This window comes from Molothrus ater, chromosome 2 (genome assembly GCF_012460135.2).
Source record: "Molothrus ater isolate BHLD 08-10-18 breed brown headed cowbird chromosome 2, BPBGC_Mater_1.1, whole genome shotgun sequence".
Classification (NCBI taxonomy): Eukaryota; Metazoa; Chordata; class Aves; order Passeriformes; family Icteridae; genus Molothrus; species Molothrus ater.
In genome coordinates, this window is record NC_050479.2 from 15,689,030 (window position 1) to 15,708,773 (window position 19,744).

At 40.6% G+C, this 19,744-nt stretch overlaps 1 protein-coding gene across 3 annotated transcripts in view; it reads left to right on the forward strand.

Annotated features, from left to right (window-relative positions):
• Positions 1–326: 326 nt before the first annotated feature.
• BCLAF3 (BCLAF1 and THRAP3 family member 3) overlaps positions 327–19,744 on the forward strand; it is a 33,925-nt gene continuing 14,507 nt past the window's right edge. The window contains exons 1-9 of one of the 3 annotated variants that reach the window (XM_036383122.2): positions 327–434; positions 8,799–8,870; positions 10,819–11,397; positions 11,741–12,406; positions 15,066–15,244; positions 15,998–16,112; positions 16,305–16,368; positions 17,221–17,339; positions 18,990–19,104. In XM_036383122.2, coding sequence (XP_036239015.1) covers positions 8,830–8,870; positions 10,819–11,397; positions 11,741–12,406; positions 15,066–15,244; positions 15,998–16,112; positions 16,305–16,368; positions 17,221–17,339; positions 18,990–19,104 — 1,878 coding nt within the window. In that variant the 5' untranslated portion in view covers positions 327–434; positions 8,799–8,829. Of the gene's footprint in view, positions 435–3,031; positions 3,162–8,798; positions 8,871–9,153; positions 9,174–10,818; positions 11,398–11,740; positions 12,407–15,065; positions 15,245–15,997; positions 16,113–16,304; positions 16,369–17,220; positions 17,340–18,989; positions 19,105–19,744 lie in introns of those variants that run through there. The other 2 variants (XM_036383130.2, XM_036383139.2) reach the window with 2 other exon arrangements.

The following is a 19,744-nucleotide window of genomic DNA, read 5'->3' on the forward strand; positions in this document are numbered from 1 at the left end:
CCTGACTTGCCCCAGGACACGGCTGACCCTCTTGGCTGCCAGTATCACACACGGGCTCTGCTCCCACAGGGCATGCCAGGCGAGGAGCTGCCCAGGAGTCAACACCCGGAAAGGGCCAGTGCACCTCGTCCTGTGCGCTACCGCGGCCGGGACCCAGCGGCCCAGGTCCCACCCCGCGCAGCACGGCGCGGGCTCCGGGCAAGGGGCCCCGGCGTGAGAAGGGCGGTCAGTGGGCGGTGCCGGAGCCGCCCCCGCCCGGCCCCGCCGCCCCTCCCCTTCCGGGCCGCCCCCCGCCCGCCCTTTCTCTCCGCCGCGCCCGTGCGGAGCAGCCGCGGCCGGCGCGGCCGCCGGGACCCGCCCCGCCGGCTCGCCGGGCACCTGCTCGGGGCGGAGCGGCGGCGGCCGGAGGAGCGGCAGGAGCGGCGCCGTAGGCGGTGAGTGCTGGACTGGGCTGGGCTGGTGGCGGCACCGCGGCCGCGGCGGGGCCTGGTAAGGCCCGGCGAGGGGACGGGGGCGGTGCCGCGGGCAGGGGGAGCCGGGGCTGCCGCGGTCATTGTCCCCGTCAGCGCCGCCTGTGCGCCGGGACGGAGCGGGCCGGGGTGCTCGGGGCTCCGTCGCCCTCCGCCGCGCCCTCCGAGGGCCGGCGGTCGGCCCTGCCCAGCCCGGCCCGGGGAAGGTGAGTGGTAGTTGCCGCCCTCGCTCCCCGCGCTGGCCCGGGCGCTGCTGGCTGGTGGCAGCGGAGCTGCGGGGACGGGAGCTCGGCGGGGACTGTGCTGTACTATCCTGAGTCTGCTGAGGGCGGGGTCGCCGGAGCAGCGGCACCCGGAGCCGCCTCGCCCCGCGTGTGTGCCTGTCTGTCTGTACAGAGCCTGTGTGTTTGTTTGTCTGTACGGAGCGTGTGTGCCGTGTTGCGGTGCTCGGGGCCGTCAGGAGGTTTGGGAAGCCTAGGGACAAAGCACAGGGCAGGGGCACACACCCGAGTCGCCGCGGGGCCGTGGTCGTGCCCCCGAGTCGTGACTGTTCCAGAACAGCCGTGTTGCTGTGAACCCTCTGGGCCAGCAGCACCGCAGAGCTGAGGTCGCTGCTCACTGTTACTGTAAGGACACCTTAGAGGTGAGCAATGCATAAATACCAACAGTCCCTGTTTCCAGTAATTTATCTGTTGTCACACGTAGAACCACACCAGTTAAAGTCTTTATAAAAACTTGGAGTGGTACAGATTTTGTGTAACAGTCATAGCTCAGTTTCAGTATGTGTTTGTATTTTCTAATGTATTTTCTAGATTGATTCAAGCCAAAGCAAGATGAATTGATGCCGATTTGAATAAATCTGAGGGGTTTTTGAGACTTCTTTAAGTAAATTAGTTGATTATGCACCATTTTTTCCTACACATCTGAGTGGGCGGTAATGTCTGGTAAGGAGTTGGTGATAGCAGTCTCCTCACTTGGCTCAGCTCCACCTAGGACAGCAACACCTAATTTCTACTGCCATTCTTAAATGCCTCAAGTCCTCATAAATATAGTTCAGATTCCTGATTATAAGGGTTTAAAACAAAGGCTGCTCAAATTGCTGTGAGATTTTAATTACCTGCTTACTTTGTGTGTTTGTGGACCTCAAGGAAAAGTGAATCTTGCTGGGTGTGGATGGCTGGAGGAAGAGCAGGGAAGAGGATGCCAGGAAGGGAGGGGAAGAAATATGCAAAAGGCATGGAAGGATCTTTGGTGAAGGATGTCATGTTGTGGCAGCCTGACACAGGGCTGGGCAGAGGACACAGATGACTCTTTCCCTTTGAGGATTTTTTAGATTTTTTTTTTTTTTTTAATATTGGTCTTGATGAACTGAAATTAATTAACTTCCTTTAGTGACACACCCTGTTATCCTGATAAACCGCTGTCTATCTTGAGTGTCCATGCACTCCTCCACATCTGCCTTCAGCAAAAGAACTGGTATTTCTGCCACTGCTTTTGTAAGAGTCATCAAACCAACTCTCCATGTGCTTGTGCTGGGACAAGATGGGCTTGATTTTGGTGCAGTCTTGGCTTGTGGGTGTTCACCTCTCAGGAGGTAACATAGGCTGGGTTGGTGTTGCAGGGAAGCTGGTGAGGGATGTGGCTGCACACAGGTTTGCTTTTCCTCTTGGGTGGCAGGTGGCAGCAGGGAAGGAAGGAAGCATGCCTGAATCTTCCAGGAAAGATGCATTTCTGTGGTGTGACTGGGGAAGGCAGCCTGGACTTCCCAGCCTCCGGGCAATGCTGCTCTGCAGCACCACTTATCCTGAATAAAGAAGCGTCTTGTTTTGGTTTTCTGGTGGTTTGTGATACCAAGGTGAAAAGCAGAGGTTTCTATCATGGTTTGTATGTTTTGGAGAGCTTTCAGTAGGCAGGAAGTTGTTATGGTCTGTCTCTAGGACTGACACAAGCAGATTTAACATGCTTCTGGTGTCCCCTTAGAAACTGGTCAGCAGATGTGGCTGAGTATGGTGCTGTAAAGTTCTCTACTGAACAGGTGTTAAAGGCCTCTAATTCAACACGTTATAGAAATGGCTCACTAATATATTTATGGATTGGGTTTTCTTGGTGTAAAAAAGTAGTTTGAGAGTGAAATACCTTATTTATTATGTGATAGGGATTTATCCTGCTCAGTCTTCCCAAGTTGGCATTCTAATCTGTTCTTTTGCAAAGGTGAGGCATTGCCTGCTAATTAGTGAAATTAAATGGGTCGATTTTAAATGAGAACTCACTGAAGAGTTATATGCACTGTAGACCTACTCAGTTATTTTTATTCATTTGATCAAATATGCAGGCATGGGGGAATATTTTCTATGTGTTTTAAGCAAAATTTGTTGGGTGGTCCACTAAGAAATTCTGTATGCTTGAGCTAGGACTGTACTTTGTGTAGTAAGTCTTCATCCTACTGTGAGTGTAAGGGGGAACAATCATTTTTTTTATCTCTATTTGTGTAGCAAGCAGAGGAGAGCAATCCCCACATGCTGCCCCTGCCTGGCACAGTTACCTCACTGGCTTGAGGCCCTGGTTGTCTGTTACAGTCCTTGGCATTGGGATACAACCTGTGTAAAGCCTGCCTTCCCCAGCTTGTGCTGAAGAACAAGGATAAAGCTGAGCAGGAGGACAACTTCTAAAGCCACAGTGGATGTGGTTTTGGTAGGTTGAAGGGGTGCTTCTGCTGCTGTGGATGCCCAATCTCTTATCTGAAAAACTGGAGCATCGGAGCTGGTCACCTTGAGGGGTGACACATTCAGCAGACATGTGGTGCTGCCTCCTGCCATTGCTGCTCTGCCACAGCTGCCTGGGGAGGTGCTGTGGACCAGATCTGGAAATTTCTTAAGTATAGCATGGCATGAGAAGTGGAGGGGGGATATAAAGGATTATCTCCCTGATGATGTTGGTAGTGAGGATTTAGGCTGTGAGACTGCAGTCGCCTCAGACCTGTCACAAAATATTTTGGAGATTCAAAGCCTATCCATGGAGAGGTGGGAGGTGCTCCAAGAGTGATAAAAGCCTAGGAGAGGGATCTGTAATCATAAAGAGCCACTGTTGAATATCAGAGACCTATGAGAGACCTGAGGACGGAAATTTGGCTCTCAGTCATTTGCATTGATCTGTTACCTGCTGTGTTTTCTTAGAGAGGGAATGGTTTAGAAATCCCTCAGCCAAGTTTCATTTGTCTCAGCTGGGTGTGTGCCCTTGACTTAAACTTGACTTAGCTTTTCCAGCTTATAGCTTTCAAAGCTGTTACACATGTCCTTCCTGAGGTGGTGTGCCTTGAGATGGGAGTCACCTCCATGTGCTGGCAGAGCTAACAGAGGATGGTACTGAAGCCTGTCTAGGAAGCACTGACTGCAGGAATCCTATTGCAGGCTCAGAAACATTGAGACTGGTTTGCTGGGAGATGTTTCTCTGCTTTTATACTTTTTCCTGAGGATTTGGTGTTGGAGGTGATAAGATTTGCCTTGAAGATGAATGGGCAAGAACGTGCCAGGCTTGTGTTGATCTTGGATAGTGGGTGGAGTGGTCACTGCATGGGACAGCCTTTGAATCAGCTCTTACAACCTACACAGTGGAGAAGTTACCAATTCTGTGCTTTTCGTTTAATGATAGTGTAAATGACTTTCTGTATTGCCGACCTAAAAAACCACAACAAAAACCCCAACTTAAAGTCTGGATTGTAGCTGAGCTTTTAATTTGATTGTATTTCTGTCAAATACATGGCTGTCCTGATATTGAGAGTCTCAATTCCTGGTTTTTCTTTCTTGACAGACACTGCAGCAATACAGACTTCGGTGTGCCTCTTGCAGCTTCCGACTGATCCCCACCTAGAAGGCAGTCAGTGAAAAGCTTGGAGCTGCTTCTTATCTTTTTTGGGTGAAGTGAGAGAGAGAATAGTGATGTGGGTAGTTTTTACAGCAAGTGTCAGTCTTGTTGTCACCCAGCCTATGAGACCTGCTTGTCCCTCTCTCCTCTGAAAGATTTGTGGTGGTGGTCAGGCAATCCCTCCAAAAGGGGTGAGGAGGACATTTCCTTCACTGTAGGTGAAAGGCATCGAGGAGCAGCTCCCTGGTGATGAGCACTATTAGTATTGGTTTGCCCTTTGTGTGTCCTGAATAAGTTTTCTTCCATTATCTGTTCCATGTGATGATGGAAGGCACCAGAAAGTCATGTAAAACACACGTTTATAGTCTGCTCCAGCAGAGTTAACTGCTTCTACTCAGTCTGTGCTCTTACCTGCAGGATTTTGGCTGTTTGGGGCTTGCTGATTTGGGGCTCTTTTCATTAGAAAGAGCTTCAGTTCCCTTCTGTGCAGCTAGATGATTGCAGTCATTTGTGATTTCTTGTTTCATGCTGGAGAAAGTAAAGAGATAGAAGATTGTTCTGTTCAGGAGTGCTAGTTGTGAAAAATCTGCAGCCTTTCTGGAAGAACATATGTTCAAGTTGGCACATCCCATACAATTTCTGGTCATTTTTGATTTACTTGTCTTAAGATACTCCTTTCAGGTTTGTAAAAGACTTTTATACTTGTCAAAACACTAATATCCCAAGGGTGGAATTAAAGGAGAGCTGGTAGCAGGCTTGAGGCCATTTCTCCCAAGAGGGAAGTTGTCTGAGTCCAGTTCCAAAAGTCAAGGGAAAGAAAATAAAAGGTGAGAGTCCCATTAATATTTAAAAACTATCTAAGCACAGTTACTGATAACTCTTCCAATGAGTCACTTATTGTAACATAACAAACACAAGCAGCACTCTGAACCTAATAATGCTGCTTAGTTAAAAAAATAGTTCTTCATTGTCGAGTTATGCATGGGTCTTGGGTCTTTAAAGAGACTGGGGCAGTTGTTGATTGTTGTAAAGTTGTTTATTGCAGGAATGCATCAGCCTTGAAGGCAAAGAGTTTAGAGTTCTAAAGTCTGTGCTAAAAGCTTTCTGGCATAGAGTCCCGATGTTCTGAGCAGAGGCAGCAGGAGCAGCTAGCAGAAGCTACTACCACACCTTTTTTTGCACCCTAATACAGGGGGATTTTATTCATAAATCATCCAGTCAGCTAAAAACATGATTCTAAAACATTCTTCCTACATCTATCTGAGCTTAATTCTAACTTGCGAAAATAGTGTCAGTTCTTCCACAAAATCTATGTACGTAGTTCTATCTGTTCTGTCTAGAAATGTAAGCAACCTTCTGCTATGTTTTCATTATGTCTGGAGCTAAGTTAATCTTTGAAAGGTATCACTACTGAACTTTAAACTAGGCTTTAGGGCTTTTTACTAGCTAACACAGTCTCTTAAGGCATTTAAACTATATTTCTACTTACTTAAAACTAAAACTTACACTCCTACTTCATGTCTGTGTGGCTTAATATCTTTAAGTTTCTCTAAAGGTACCAATTCAATCCCTGCATTCCTTCCTCTCTCTCAGGGACTCAGAGAGGCTTCTATTTCATGCATTCCAACACTTCATGTTTTCATAGTGACAGTGTCTCCCAAAGTACAGCAGAACATTTTGGAGATATTCAGGGCCAGAGCAGCCAGGTCCTGGCACCTCTACTCCATCATGACCTGTCTTTTCAGAAGCACCAGGATGCCTTACTTGGAAACTCTAGGGCCTTCACTTGAGTCAAGTAATTCTGTTACAGACAGGCTTGCTACCTGATACCATCCTACAAAAAACTTGCTTTTTATGGAACCATATTGCTGGTCTAGCTGAGGTGACTTAAACCTGGATTTAGCCATGTTTACAAATTCTGTATGGATTAATTTGCAATTCTGGTGTTAGACTGGGAGACTTGTTGGGGGGGAGTGTCTGCTGCCTTCATATGGGATGTTTCTCTGTGAGGAAATCTTACTGCGTGGGTCATTTTTAGGAGGTGCATTAGGTGAGCACTTCTTTCCACTAAACAAAAGGAATGTCATCATTGGAAATTACAGCAGTCCTCCTTATCCTAAGGCAAGATCTAGGATGTGCTGTCACAGTCTTTCTCACGCTTTTAGGTATGATTGTTTAGCCAGTCTCAGAAAGAATAAGGAGTTGGTCATTATGTATGCCCAGTTTCTAGCTTTATCAGTCTGGCAGATCAAATTCTGTCCAGGTAGTTGGGTGGAGTTTAATGGTACTTTTGTCTTTTTAGTGTTTACATACCCATTTGAAAATTAGGAATAAAGTTCAGAACTGAAGGGAAGGTAGGAAGAAAGAATTCGATTGGCATGTAAAAACACTGTCACTTGTAAAATTTACCAGAAGAGATGGTAGTAGTGAATCTTTAAAGCTTGTTGGACATGTACTACATTTTGGAATGTGTTACCCAGGGACTGTGTTGGGGTTTTTTTGTTGCTGTTTCTGAAATAGTGTTTTGTAAGATGTGTTTTTATGGGTGAAATATAGGAAGTTATTTTGATCACAATATTACTTTTCTTTGAAAAATAATGAATAGTGGCATTGGAGCATCATATCTAACTTTGGCTAGTATAACTTCAAGTAAGCAAAGGGCCTGAAGTTAATCATGCTATGCAGTCCTCAGATATTTGTCTTTAGGCTATAAGAGGCAGTGATAACTTCATATTTATGAGTTCAGAGAGCAAATGCTTTGTCTTGTCCTTGGGGTACTTTGGGGCTGGATTCTTTTTGCTTCACTATCCCTTGCAACAACTACAACCTTGTGGTTTGTTACATGAAAAGATGGATTTTGGAGCAAAAAATAAGTTATACAGGTTTTTCTTCAGAACTAAGCTATTGCTATTTGGAGAAATTCAGAGCCCAGAGCAGCCAGGTCCTGGCCCCTCTGCTCGATTGCAACCTGTGCATCTTGCAAATAAATGTCTGGTTAGCTTACGGTGCAACTTGATGAGCAGTTTCTCTTTTAGGAGGTGGCTTATCTAATGCCTGCTTGTGGGGTAGACAGCAGAAATATGCTGTATATTCTTCTCTTAAGATACTACTGTTTCAGCCATGAGGTAATCATACCAAAAGTCAAGTATAGCAAGGAGTGATACTTTGTTTAAGCAACCAGTGTGACTGAGGGGTGTGAGGCGCTGGGTCGGGCATGTGGGTGCACACTACTTCAGGTAGTGCCTTAAAGCTTGCGTGTTTTTCTCCCTTTTCAGTTTCAGTTCATTAGGCAAAAGATTTAGTTAAAGGAATTATTTCAGCTCTGGGAGTGTCAGAAACACCATACTTTGCTAGCTCAGACTAGTTCTCTGTCTCCCTGAGTGTTTGTACAAAAAGTTACAGAAAATACCATAGCATATATAGATTGGCATTGACCTGGGTGCATTCTTTCAGTTTCAAATGGTTGGTTGTTCATTAACTTTAGGACTGTTGATAGATCTGTTTTTGCATCTATATTTCTGGCCTTTAAGGCATTTTGTGGTAACTAAATCTGTAGCCATGGTTATGTGGTCCAAACTTCAGTTTTTAACCAGTTACTCAATAATTTCATTCTGCTTTAATCCTTTGTGTTTGCTAAATAATGAACAATCATTTAATTCCTATTCACCAGTCCATTACTGGTGAGTTTGTATATACTTTCATCACTTTTTTATGAAGTTCCTAGGGGTATTTTTTCATTCTTTCATAGCTTTTATGAGAAGGGTTGTCAGGAGCTACCTTCAGGAGTCAGGAGCAGCACTTTGTCCTAGTGTATCCATTGTATATTTGGTGTATGTCTAGTTAGTAGGCTGTTAACAGGTGAAGTACAACAATGAAAAAAAGTGATTTTTTTGTACCTGGTTTGATTTGGATGGAGTATGTGATGACCTAGCAGTTAAGATTTGATGGATTAGTTAAAACTTACAGGAAGTCTGCAATCATGTAAATATTTTGATGTATATGACAAATTTGAAGTTCAGTATATGTGAAGCTCAGGATATAACTTGATGCAAAAACCTTTTCCTTTATACACTTTATTTTTAAAGCTGTCTGTCTGTCCCCTCAGCTATGTCCTATCATCTACAGCATTCAACACATACTAATATGTTTTTCATTGCTGCAGCTTGCTTGTGAGCTTATTAGCATTTAACAGCAGGTTGAATAGACATTAATAGCATTAAAAATGGAGAGAAAAATGGGACAATTATCAAATATTTAAATCTTTATAAAGAAAATATACTGCGTTTTAAGATCAGCAACTAGAGAAGAAAAGTTGCTTGCCTTAGAATTGGTGTTAAAGGTTTGCCTTTGAAGTGAAACATCCTAAAAATATACCTCACCCTAACTTTGAAGTTTCTAGTACTACACTTGTTAAAAACCTTCCTGATGTAATTTGAATCAAAATAGTAAATTATATCATTTTTACAGCTTCAAGAAACTGATTAACACATGAGAGAAGATGACAAGATCTAGATCAAGATCACCACGATGGAAACCAAGGTAAATATCTACAGCTTGTGTTCTGAAATGTAGCTCTATGTAAAGATTTGTAATTAGGACCTAAAACATGCATTAAAGAAACAAATTGCAATTCTGCATGCCATTTTCTAAAGTGTGTTTTGTAATCTCTAGTTTGTTGTACAGCTGAACACCTGTAATTTTTTTCCCAAGTCATGATTTTATTGCAATTTCTCTTAAGCTGGAAATGTTCAGGTTTTGAGTCTGCTAAGAACCTTTTCATCTTTTGTATTCTGAGATTTACAACTACCTTGAGCACAAAATCCAAGCTTCAGACTAGTTAAGGTAATTTTTTCTCAAGCACCACCTTGTGCACTGTGAATGTCTGTAACTTGCTGTTGTTTTGCTTCTTGGCCTACAGGGAGGTACTGTTAAAAAAAAAAGAGTTGTTTTTGTTTGGTTTTTTTTTTAAAGTTTCCTAGTTCAAACACCCCAGACTTTCTGAAGTTTGATTTGTAAACTGATCTTTAGCACAGTTAGACATGCCTTGCAGCATAACAGAGAGTGAAAACATGTGGAAATGTGGGAGTCATTGCCCTTCTCCTTGGACATTAGCCTAGTAGCGTCTCTTTGACGTTTGTCACCAGGATAACATCCAGCTTACTTCATGCTGGGAGTTACCTGCCTCATTCTTAAGACTTGCAGTACAATTTGAGGTGCTAAAATCAGGAGGGTGGAATACAAGGTTTTGAGGATGTGAAATTACTGCTGGTTTTGGGTATCTCTTCAAAACAGACTTAAGTTGTGATAACCATGACCAAGGCAGTTTGGATAACTCCGAAAAATGTATAGGGCTCTTAATTTGTTCCTTTTGTTTTTAAAAAGAGAAATCCTACCTATGTAGGATTGATAGTTGTGAATGTCATTTGAGTAAGGGCAGCCCCAGCTCTCATTAAAATTCAAGCCCTAACCAGACCAACATGGGATGGCAGCCACAGTGTAGGTGCTGTTGGAAGTCAGCCATTATGGTTTTAGCAACATCTGCGGTTCTGAGTTTGTACTCATTTGCAGAAATGGAGAAAATAGTTCTTCCAAACTGTTCATTTGCAATATGTGCATAAAGGAAGTAGCTTATTTCAATTTGGTTTTTGATGTTTTTTATTAAAGAGTGTGTAAAGAGTGTGCAGTGAATACTTGAATACAAGCAGGACTGTTATGTCTGCGATTATTTATGGTTGTCGTTAGTGCCTGTGCTGTTTTTTCTTTATTTTAAGGAGATTTTGACTAACAGGTTGCCCTCGTTTTTGTAACTGTTGGTGAAAATGCAGAGCTGAGTGATGCAATTGAATCTTTGATTGCAAAAGCTGCAGTGAGTGTGGAAGTGTGTGTGTATACATGTGTGAACATGTATATACAATTATCCAAAAGGCCAAAGCATCTTTCTCAAACTTGTTTTTTTCTTCAGGAAAAAGCTTACCTGTATGACAATTTAAATATATTTTGTAATGTTTCAGTCTTTCAGTTTTGAAGGTTGTTTTGGCATGCAAAGAAAATGTGAAAAAGCATTTTTCTCCCCTTTTAAATTTCTTTATACACTTTTTTTTCCTTTCCTTTTTTCTCTTTGCGCTGAAAAAGAAAGATAGGGAATGCTTGAGAAGTGCAAAAATATGTATAACAGTTGTTCTCAATGTAGTGGAAACTTCATGTATATGAAATTATTTTTAGTTTTATTTAAAACACTTCAAAGAGACAAAATGATTGACTTGCTGCAATTTCAAGTGTGTATTTTTACTATGAAAACTTTCAACAGAGTAAAAGTAAGCCTGGTACTCAGCCAGAAAAATGCCACTTTGGTATCTTGGTGTTAATATTTTTACAAGCTGATTAAAATTATGTACTAAACTCTACTTCCTTAGGAAATAGATGTTCTCATTAAGAAATTGATTTAATTTTATGGAACTACTCAAAGTGGATTTTATTTTTGCTTTAGGTCCTTATCTCCAGCTTTTAGGACTCCAGAGCACCATAGGCAAAGGCATGCTCATAATAATTATGACTGTGAATATAAAAGCTTTCGTAAGGACCCAAAAAAGTCTATGCCTTGGAGAACGGAAGATGACAAGTATGGACAAAGCAATTCCAGGTTTGCACCTCATGGAAATAACCACCAGAGAATATATGAACGTAGGTCACCTTCACCAAACTTGAAAAGAATTCCCATGGAAGATGCTTACAGTCATAAGCCCTACAGAACACATTCATCTGAAAGGACTGAAGGCAATAGGAGATGCCAGTTACCACCAAAATACTCGGAAGTACCTTACAAAGAGCATGATCGTCCGTTTTACCAGCACAAAATGGAGGACAGATACATGTTTGATCACTACAAAGTCACTGGAAATGAAAAAGGAATGAAACCTTTTCATAGACCATTAGGGGCTTCATGCAAACTTGAAAGAAAATGGCATGAAGATGACTTGAGGCACCAGAGGTTACATGAAGAGAAGTATGGTCAGTCACCCAGAAGAGTTTCTGATGAATTTACGGCAAGGAGCTCTTTACAGAAGAGGTATAGGAATAAAATAATTAAACCCTGGGTATTGTGGTGTAAAGCCTCAAGTGAAAGTCTATTTTCATTATAGTTGAAGATATCCACCTTGAAACACGTTGGCCACTTTGTAGTTTAATTATGGGCGACTGGTAGTAGTGAAGTATTTGTCTTTTAAGTAAATCGTATTGCTGGCTAGAGTATGAAAGGATAATATTTCCCTCTTAAGAGCCCCTGCACATCTGTACCTTGGCGCGAGGGATTATGGGTTAACTTGCCACGCATTCTGCTGTCCAACATTCTGCACATATAAGTTCTCGCTTTCTTCTCTAGTGCAAGTGTAAATTGCTTTATGTCAACACAGGTATCCTGAAGATCACGATTACAGAGAATATGGGCACGCGTCTAAAAGGGCTAAGGAAATGGAGAGGTATGACGCTGGAGATGTAGCGAGAAATTCCAAGTGGAAGCAAGAACGTTCTTTTCCACCCTGCCAAGAAAAGGAGGAGCAGAGATACCCGGGTGCGCAGTCCCAGCGGTCGGCTGAGAGGGAGCACCTGGGGGGGTCTGTCCCAAAGATAGCCTATGAGTACAGCCACAAACGGCGCCGGCATCCCGACGGGGAGAAGCCTTTTGCAGGAGACAGAGCTCCGAAGTACGTGAAGCAGGAAGAGCAGAAGTACGGCTCTTCCAAGGGTGCCCGGAACAGCAAGGAGCTGGATTACTGCGGTGGGGGCAGAGCGAGGCGGACTGAAGAACGGCATGTTGAGGAACCTGTTAAATGCAGTTCAAAGAAGGGCTGCAATGCTTGTGTTAACTGTTCCAAAACAGATGTTGAGCTGAGGTCTTTTAAAAACAAACTGAATGAAAGAGTGAGGAAAGACGGGGAATTGAGGAAAAACGTAGATTCCTCCAATAGCCAGCGTGATGCAAGTCATACTGTTTCAGATGTGAAAATGTCAGAGGCCAACTGTATGAGAGAACATCTCACAGTCAAAGTGGATATGAAGCAAATGGTGACCAAGTACAGGTATTGGTTTTCTTTCACCTCTGCTTTCTTCCCATGTCTTTACAGTTTATGAATATTGGAGGGAAGCATGGTTTTTTCGAGGTAACCAGGACAAACTATGATTGTACTTTTTTGGTTTTATTTCTTCTAAATTGCTAACTTTCCTGTCTGGGCAAGTTAATTATTAAACCTGTATTAATATAAACAAATACAACCAACCAACAAAAACCAACATTTTATGGAGATGTAGGAAGTGGAAAGAATAGATATGCCTGATACAAACCTGTAGTTAGAAGTTGGTTATGATAAGTCAGTGTGTTATTTTTATTTAAAAACAAAACCCTCAAAAGACCAAAACCCAAATGCAGATAAGCATAGTGCTGTGCTTTCATCTGAAATACAATGGCATTTTTTTAAACTGTCTCCCCTTCTTTTTTCTAAAAATCAGCTAATCTTTAAATGCTTAAATCTCGAGCACATATTCAGATGTTCAAGATCTCAAGTTCAGTAAAACTGCCAAAAATGAGAGATCTGAGTTATCATTTATTGTTATAACAAAGTGGCAACCTGTTGAGGCATCAGAACTGAAAATCAGTAGAGTCTGCTTACAAATGTCTTCTGTGTAATACTTGTGTTTGCATTTAGCATTCGCAGTGCTGACTGCAATGGAAGAAAAATTGACAGTAGTATAAAATTTTAGATGATAAATACACGGTAGAGAGTAAGCAGCTTGGTTTTGATAGATTCTTGCAGGGTTATCTGGTTTGTTGTCATGCTGTTACAGGCCAGAATATCTTATGTTGGTAGTAATGGCTTTTGGAAGAGATTACCTTCCTTTCCAAAATGATCAGCCTTCATTTTAAAGGGATTTTGCCTCTTGTCCCAAATAAAATATCTTTATAAATTTTCCTCTCTTTGCAGTATTTAAAAATATGTAATACAATGGAGAGTTACTAAGACAAGTTACTGCCTATAAGGAGCTAATACTAAAGACTGAGGAAAGGGAGGTGGAGTAATGACCATTACCCACGGTTGGGCTAGGATGAGGATTTGACTTCCCGAATGATAATGTAAGGAAAAGTTTTAGGTTTTGTTGCAAACCCACAGAATGATTCCTCTATCTAGGAGACTCTTGCTGCTGTTTTTGGAGGTCATGCACAATGGACATGGTAGTTGTTTGCAGACCAAAAACTACTGCATTGATTACAGCTAATTTAATGTATGGATGGTTTGCTTCTGCAGCCAAAAGTGCTAAATATTTTATTTTTTCAAGATAAGAACATTAATTTTACAGAAGCTGATGACTTGGAATATTCATATTACTTTAGGCATTTAAGAAACACTTGACTTGAAATGACTCAGCTGAGAAGAATTTCTTTATAAACCTGGGGAGCAGGTAGATAATTCAGATATCTAAACTTGAGGTTGCTTGGATTCCTTCTTGCATGCATTTATTCCAAATTTGCTAGGGAAAAATAGATGATTTCTGGCATCTGCTAGAGGCTATTTCTGATGCAATTTTTGTATGAAATTCTAGTATTGTATGCTTCTAATACAATGTGGCCAGGCACATAATCACTTTGCAGAATGAACAATTAAAAGTCTGTGATGGTGGTCACAGGGGTTTTCAGGTGAGGGTAGAGATGAGAATGTTGACTCCATATTCAGAAGGCTTGATTTATTATTTTATGATATACATTACATTAAAACTATACTCAAAAGAATAGAAGGAAAAGTTTCATCTCAGCAGGCTAGCTGAGCTAAGAATAGAAAGGAATGAATAATAAAGGTTTGTGTCTCGGACAGAGAGTTCAAGCTAACTGGGCTGTGATTGGCCATTAATTATAAACATCTAAGATGGTCCAATCACAGATGCCCCTGTTGCATTCCACAGCAGCAGATAACCATTGTTTACATTTTGTTCCTGAAGCTTCTCAGCTTCTCAGGAAGAAAAATCCTAAGAAAGGATTTTTAATGAAAAGATGTCTGCGACGAAAGTCCTCATCCTAAAATCTTTTATCTGAGCTCTTATTATGTTTTAGAATGACAGGCATTTTCCTTGCAGCAAGAACAGTATGGTTGTTGAAGTGTTGGCTTTCTTGTCAAAATAATTTTTGAGCAGCAGTGCAACCATTTGGTGTGTAAACTTACTTAGAATGAGTAAAAATTTACAAAAAGATGGTAAGCACGTTCTTGAGTTCACACACTGCTACTGAAGCAGTTTCACTAGCCTGAAGTTATGATTCAGTTCCTAAAGATTTGAGACTCTTTTTCTTATCTCTGAACTGTTCTTGAAAATTGCCTGGTAGTTCCTTCTAAACAAGACACAGGCATAACTGCATTTCAGAATTATTCTAAAGATGTCTATCAAGATCTAAATTTTTATCTAGATTTGATAATCTAGTTGAATTAAATTTAAAAGTCACAAATTTTGTATTGCATACTTCACAGAAACAAAGATTCCTGAGAGTGAAATTATCTCTTCATATTTTATGATAGATTTTCTTCCTTATGGCCTTACTAGTTTTTTAATTAAAAAAAGGAACAAAATGAGATTTTTGCTTTTAATCCCATTTATTCATACAATGAACTTCTTAATTTGTTTTATTCTACTTGTCTATTTCAAGTTTTCAGATTTAGATATTAGTTTTAAAATAAACTATACATTTTTTTATTCTAGGACTGCTTCTAGTCACACTACAGAGAGACAGATGTCCCATGATCTGGTTGCTGTTGGCAGAAAAAAAGAAAATTTTCATCCAGTGTTTGAGCACATGGCATCTGTGAAACAAAACATTGAGAACGACCCTTCAAAAGAATTTACTCAGGAAATAATCACAATTATTCATCAAGTTAAAGGTGGCTGTAGTATTTGAAGTATATGTATGTTTATGTATGTTCATGTATATATTACAGATATATATATATATATATATATGTATGTATGTATATGTATGTATATATATATATATACATTACAAATGTAGATTACTAAATCCAAAGCTGGTGGTTTAGATATGAGGTCCCTGTAAGTCTCAGGTGTTTGCCATTGGCTTTGTTTGTATTTTGGCTTCCTTTTGTATTTAAGGAAAATGTGGGTTGAGGATTTAAAGTAGTTGGGTGGAGGATGACTGCAGGAAGGTCTCAGGCCATAACTGAGGCATTATTGTGGAGATTAAAGATCAAAATGATTTTATTCTAGTATGGGAGAGTAACCTGCTTGTTACTCATACATAAGGGAATAAGGGAGCTTTGCTGTAATCACAGCTCTCTAGTTATGCATAGTTCCTTTAAATTTTCAGATTAGTGTTTAGGCAGCTGCATCATGCTCAGTGTTGAGTCTGTATATCTTTATATATAGATTCAAGTTATTTGAGTACTACCATGGTAGAGCTGACAATTGAGTTTAATCTTATCAAATAAGGGTGTCTAAGTTGGGCTGGCCTAATCTTTCATTTGTGAATATTAAACTGCAAGTGGAAATAGTTTGAAATTTCGTTTCAATAGAGTTGTCATGGTATCCTTAAGAGTTAATCTTTTAAAAGATAGCTTTTCCCACTGTGCATTTCAAATACTACAAATAACATTCTTGTATTTAATATCTCTTCACAGCAAATTATTTTGCATCTTCTGACATAACTCTGCATGAACGGTTCTCAAAAATTCAGGATAAATCAAGTGCAAATACAAAAGAAGTGAAAATGCATCTGGATCCAGAAATTCACAGGTAATTGTTGAACTATTGGTCTTAATTTATTTGCATTAAGGTAATTAATCTTCAGTAGACTTTACACAGTGTGAAGTTTTTATGAATTATTTTTACCTGCCTGTATCTTTAACACATTCTGTAGCCCAGTCAAGAATGCTTTTGCTTTTACAGTGATGGCATTTGTTTTTATGCAGTGTTTTTGTGTTCCAGGAGGATTGACATGTCTCTAGCAGAACTTCAGAACAAACGAACCGTGCCACCTGAATCTCCCCAGGTACCTTGGTTGCTTAACTTTTTTGGCAAGCAGTAAGTTGCTATTATAGATACATTATACATGTAAGCAATGTTTTCCCCTTGCTGTTGGAACATAATTTCTACATGCTGTGAAGACCAGCAGTAATTCTGGGTGTTTTGAAAAAATGCACACCTGAGCATATTTACAGATACCACAGTATGTGGTACTGTGTTCACTGAGCAGTAAAATGCAGATGTGTTCTCCTGAGTAGCTGGAGTGTGATTATTCCTGCAGCTTGAACCCCTGTCTGGTTTTAAATAATGTAAATACTGAGTCCCTGACTGATGTGTGGTTCTTGGTTTTCCTCTGAGGTTACAAAAAGCCTTAAAGTTTCTTCTACTCTAATGTTACAATGACTGAAAATCCACATAATTCCTCAGAATGCTATTTTATCCCATGCTTTCATCTGGGCTCATAAGATTTTCTATCTTCCCTTTTAAAGCTCTGCTTGCTATTATTTAGTTACCATTCCTTTTCTATAGTACAGGTACATGAAGATTCTCCTTATTAAGGATAGTAGAACTTCTTAAGATTTACTGAAATTTATGTAAATATTTCTGCCTTGGCAACTCCATGCAGAATTCCAGTGCTCTGTGCACTGTTGTTTGGAAACTTGTAAAAAGGCAGCTGGTGCAAGGAAGGATAAATTGCTTAGGACCATTTTTTATTGCTTTAGGCTTTGGATCCCTGAGTTGCTGTGAACCTGTCCTGTGTGCAGATAGCTGAACTATGTTAACAGGTTATGTACAGGGTTCTGCCCCTGAAGGACAGAAGCAGGTTGGTGTTGAGTTCTTAGCAGCTAACTTGGCTTCAACCCTTCCTTTTAACTAGAACATTGTAAGAGTGTTAGAAGATCCAAATGATCTACGGTATGATATAGAAAGGAGAAGAAAAGAGAGATTGAAGAATGAAGATGAGAGAGTGTTTCATGTAGATGGTGTAACTCCAAGGTAATGAGCAAATAATCTTGTTGGCCCAAGCCTATAGTTCCCTTATTTGTTCATTTTAGGGCCCTTCCACAGTTACATTCACATTTGTGGTGATTATTTTCTACAGTTAGGCCTTATAAGTTTGACTGGGGCTGAAATCCAGCAGACATAGATTGCAAACTACTCTGTAATGAGGTGTTACCTTGAAAGAGGTTAAACTGCAGTGGGTGAAAATGAAAAGCAAGCACAAACTAGCATTGAATAAGAAGAGAGGACAAAGTTAGTTTGAAAAAGTTTAAGATTTTTAAACTCCTCAATGTGCCACGTAACAACATTCTCATGGTATTTTGCAGTTCTGTAAAAGCATTCTAGGATGAATATATTGTTTTGTTGCCCTACTGGTTTGGTAATAAAATGTGGAATATCAGCAAATAATTGGAATTTTTCTCATTTTTGGAGAATTTGAAAACTTAGATTTTTGGAATGGCGTATTTCTCCTATGGATTCCTCCAGAAGGTTTGTTAAAGGTTTTTGCCCCAAAGGTGTTTGCTAACCTCACTCATCCTGTTTCACTTTAGAGAGAGGGACTGTTAATAGAAATGTTGATTATTGAATTTCTAGAGTGTAATAAGATGTATCCACACCATAGTCATAGTTTCTTGTGCAGATTTTTCTTCGTGTGCTGTTCCTTGTTCATTTTAAATGCAGTCTGTAATAGCAACTAATGGCAATACACACATTTGGAAAAACAGACTTAAGAAGCTGTAGAAGAAATTTCTTGTATTTGAGATTCTTGAAACAAAAAAAAATTAAGGTTAACACGTGGAGGACAAAATCCCTGGAATTGCTTCATTTCCCCCAGCACACTTCCCCAGTTACTGTCCAGCTTATCTTTTCTGAGAAGTGTAAATTTCCCTACCAAGTATGGATGTCCTGGAGTTTGTTGTCAGGGGTTCCAGGCTGAGGGCAGTAATGGCATCAGTGATATGTAGAATTTTCTTGAGGTTATTAGAGAGGCTCTAATAGCTCAGATGAGATACTGGCAGTGCCTCTGAGTTTATCAAGTGTGCTGCTGTTTTTTTTCCTTAACTTGTTTTGGAGCTATGAAAACTGTTTCTGTGTGTTTTGTGAAATACAAATTCTGACTTCTGGTGGTTACTTTTCATGGTAAATACTTCATTTAGAAGTTTGTGGATGCATTTGTATTAGCAATATTCTTGGTAAAAAAAAAAAAAGAAACAACAAAACAGTAAAAACAAGCAAGCAAATGCCCAAAGCCAGAATCAGCTGTTTGCTGAGGATGAAACTGGAGGATGTAGGTGTTGATCTAGAGCTCCTGTGGGACCGGGAATGCCGTGGCAGGGCGCGTTCGGGACAAGGTGCGCGGGGCTGGCTGGGAGGGGCGCGGTGCAGGAAGCGCTGCCGCCAGCAGAGGGCAGCAGTGACCGTCCCTGCTCCCCTGCCGTCGGTGAGAGGATACACCTTGCTGTGGAATTCTGTGCGGTTTGAGCTGGGACTAGGAATTTCTTGATTGTCCTAGGAAGATTTACTTATAAGCTGGCGCTTTGCATTTGTGATACAGATGCTAGAATAAGCTAGTTTTAAATACAGGGTGTTGATATGCTGTGGCTTTAGATATTAATTGTTCTCACTCTCTCTCACACACATCAGGAACCAGCAAAGCTGCAGTCTTTCAAAGTTGCAAACATCTCAAGTTGATGGTTTCCAAAAGCCTATGAAGTTCATTAAGCCACCTTTCAGGAAATTTATTGGGAGACCTCATCTGGTAAGCCTAAATGCAGAAATAGTAGCTCCTGCACTGTTGATGTATAATTAATATTTTGCTTCATTGTCTACGCTGATGTAAATTTAACAATCTGTGATGTCTTGCCCTTTTAAATTTTGAGTAGGGCTTTTTTATCTTCTGTCTGTGCTCAACAATAAAACTAGTCATAATTTCACAGTTCTAGTGCAAGAGCACTTTCTCAGGTATTTTTGAAGCAGAGATTAGTACATCTGAACTAAAACCACTCTGATACCACTCCTTTTCTTTTCATAAAAGAAGTTTGTGTCTAATATCACATTTCTTCCACATAATGGTGTAATTACCTAAATTATAAAATAGGAGGCCTTGTTATTGAGCAGATAATCTGAGCTAATGTTAAGTAGTTTGAGAAAAAGAATACTCTCCTGCATTCTAGTTGTCATTGGTACAAAGGGAAGGCCTGAATCTTGTGTGGGTGGTATTGTTACTGAAACAGTGTTTCTTTTCTCTTCATTATGATAAAAGTTCTGAAGAGCACTTATTTTAAATAAAAATGAGGAGCAAATCACAGAAATAACAAGAATTATCTGAAAAATGTTCCTGGGGATGAAATGTTAAACAATGCAATGTCACATCTCTTGAATATTGCATTTATGAAACC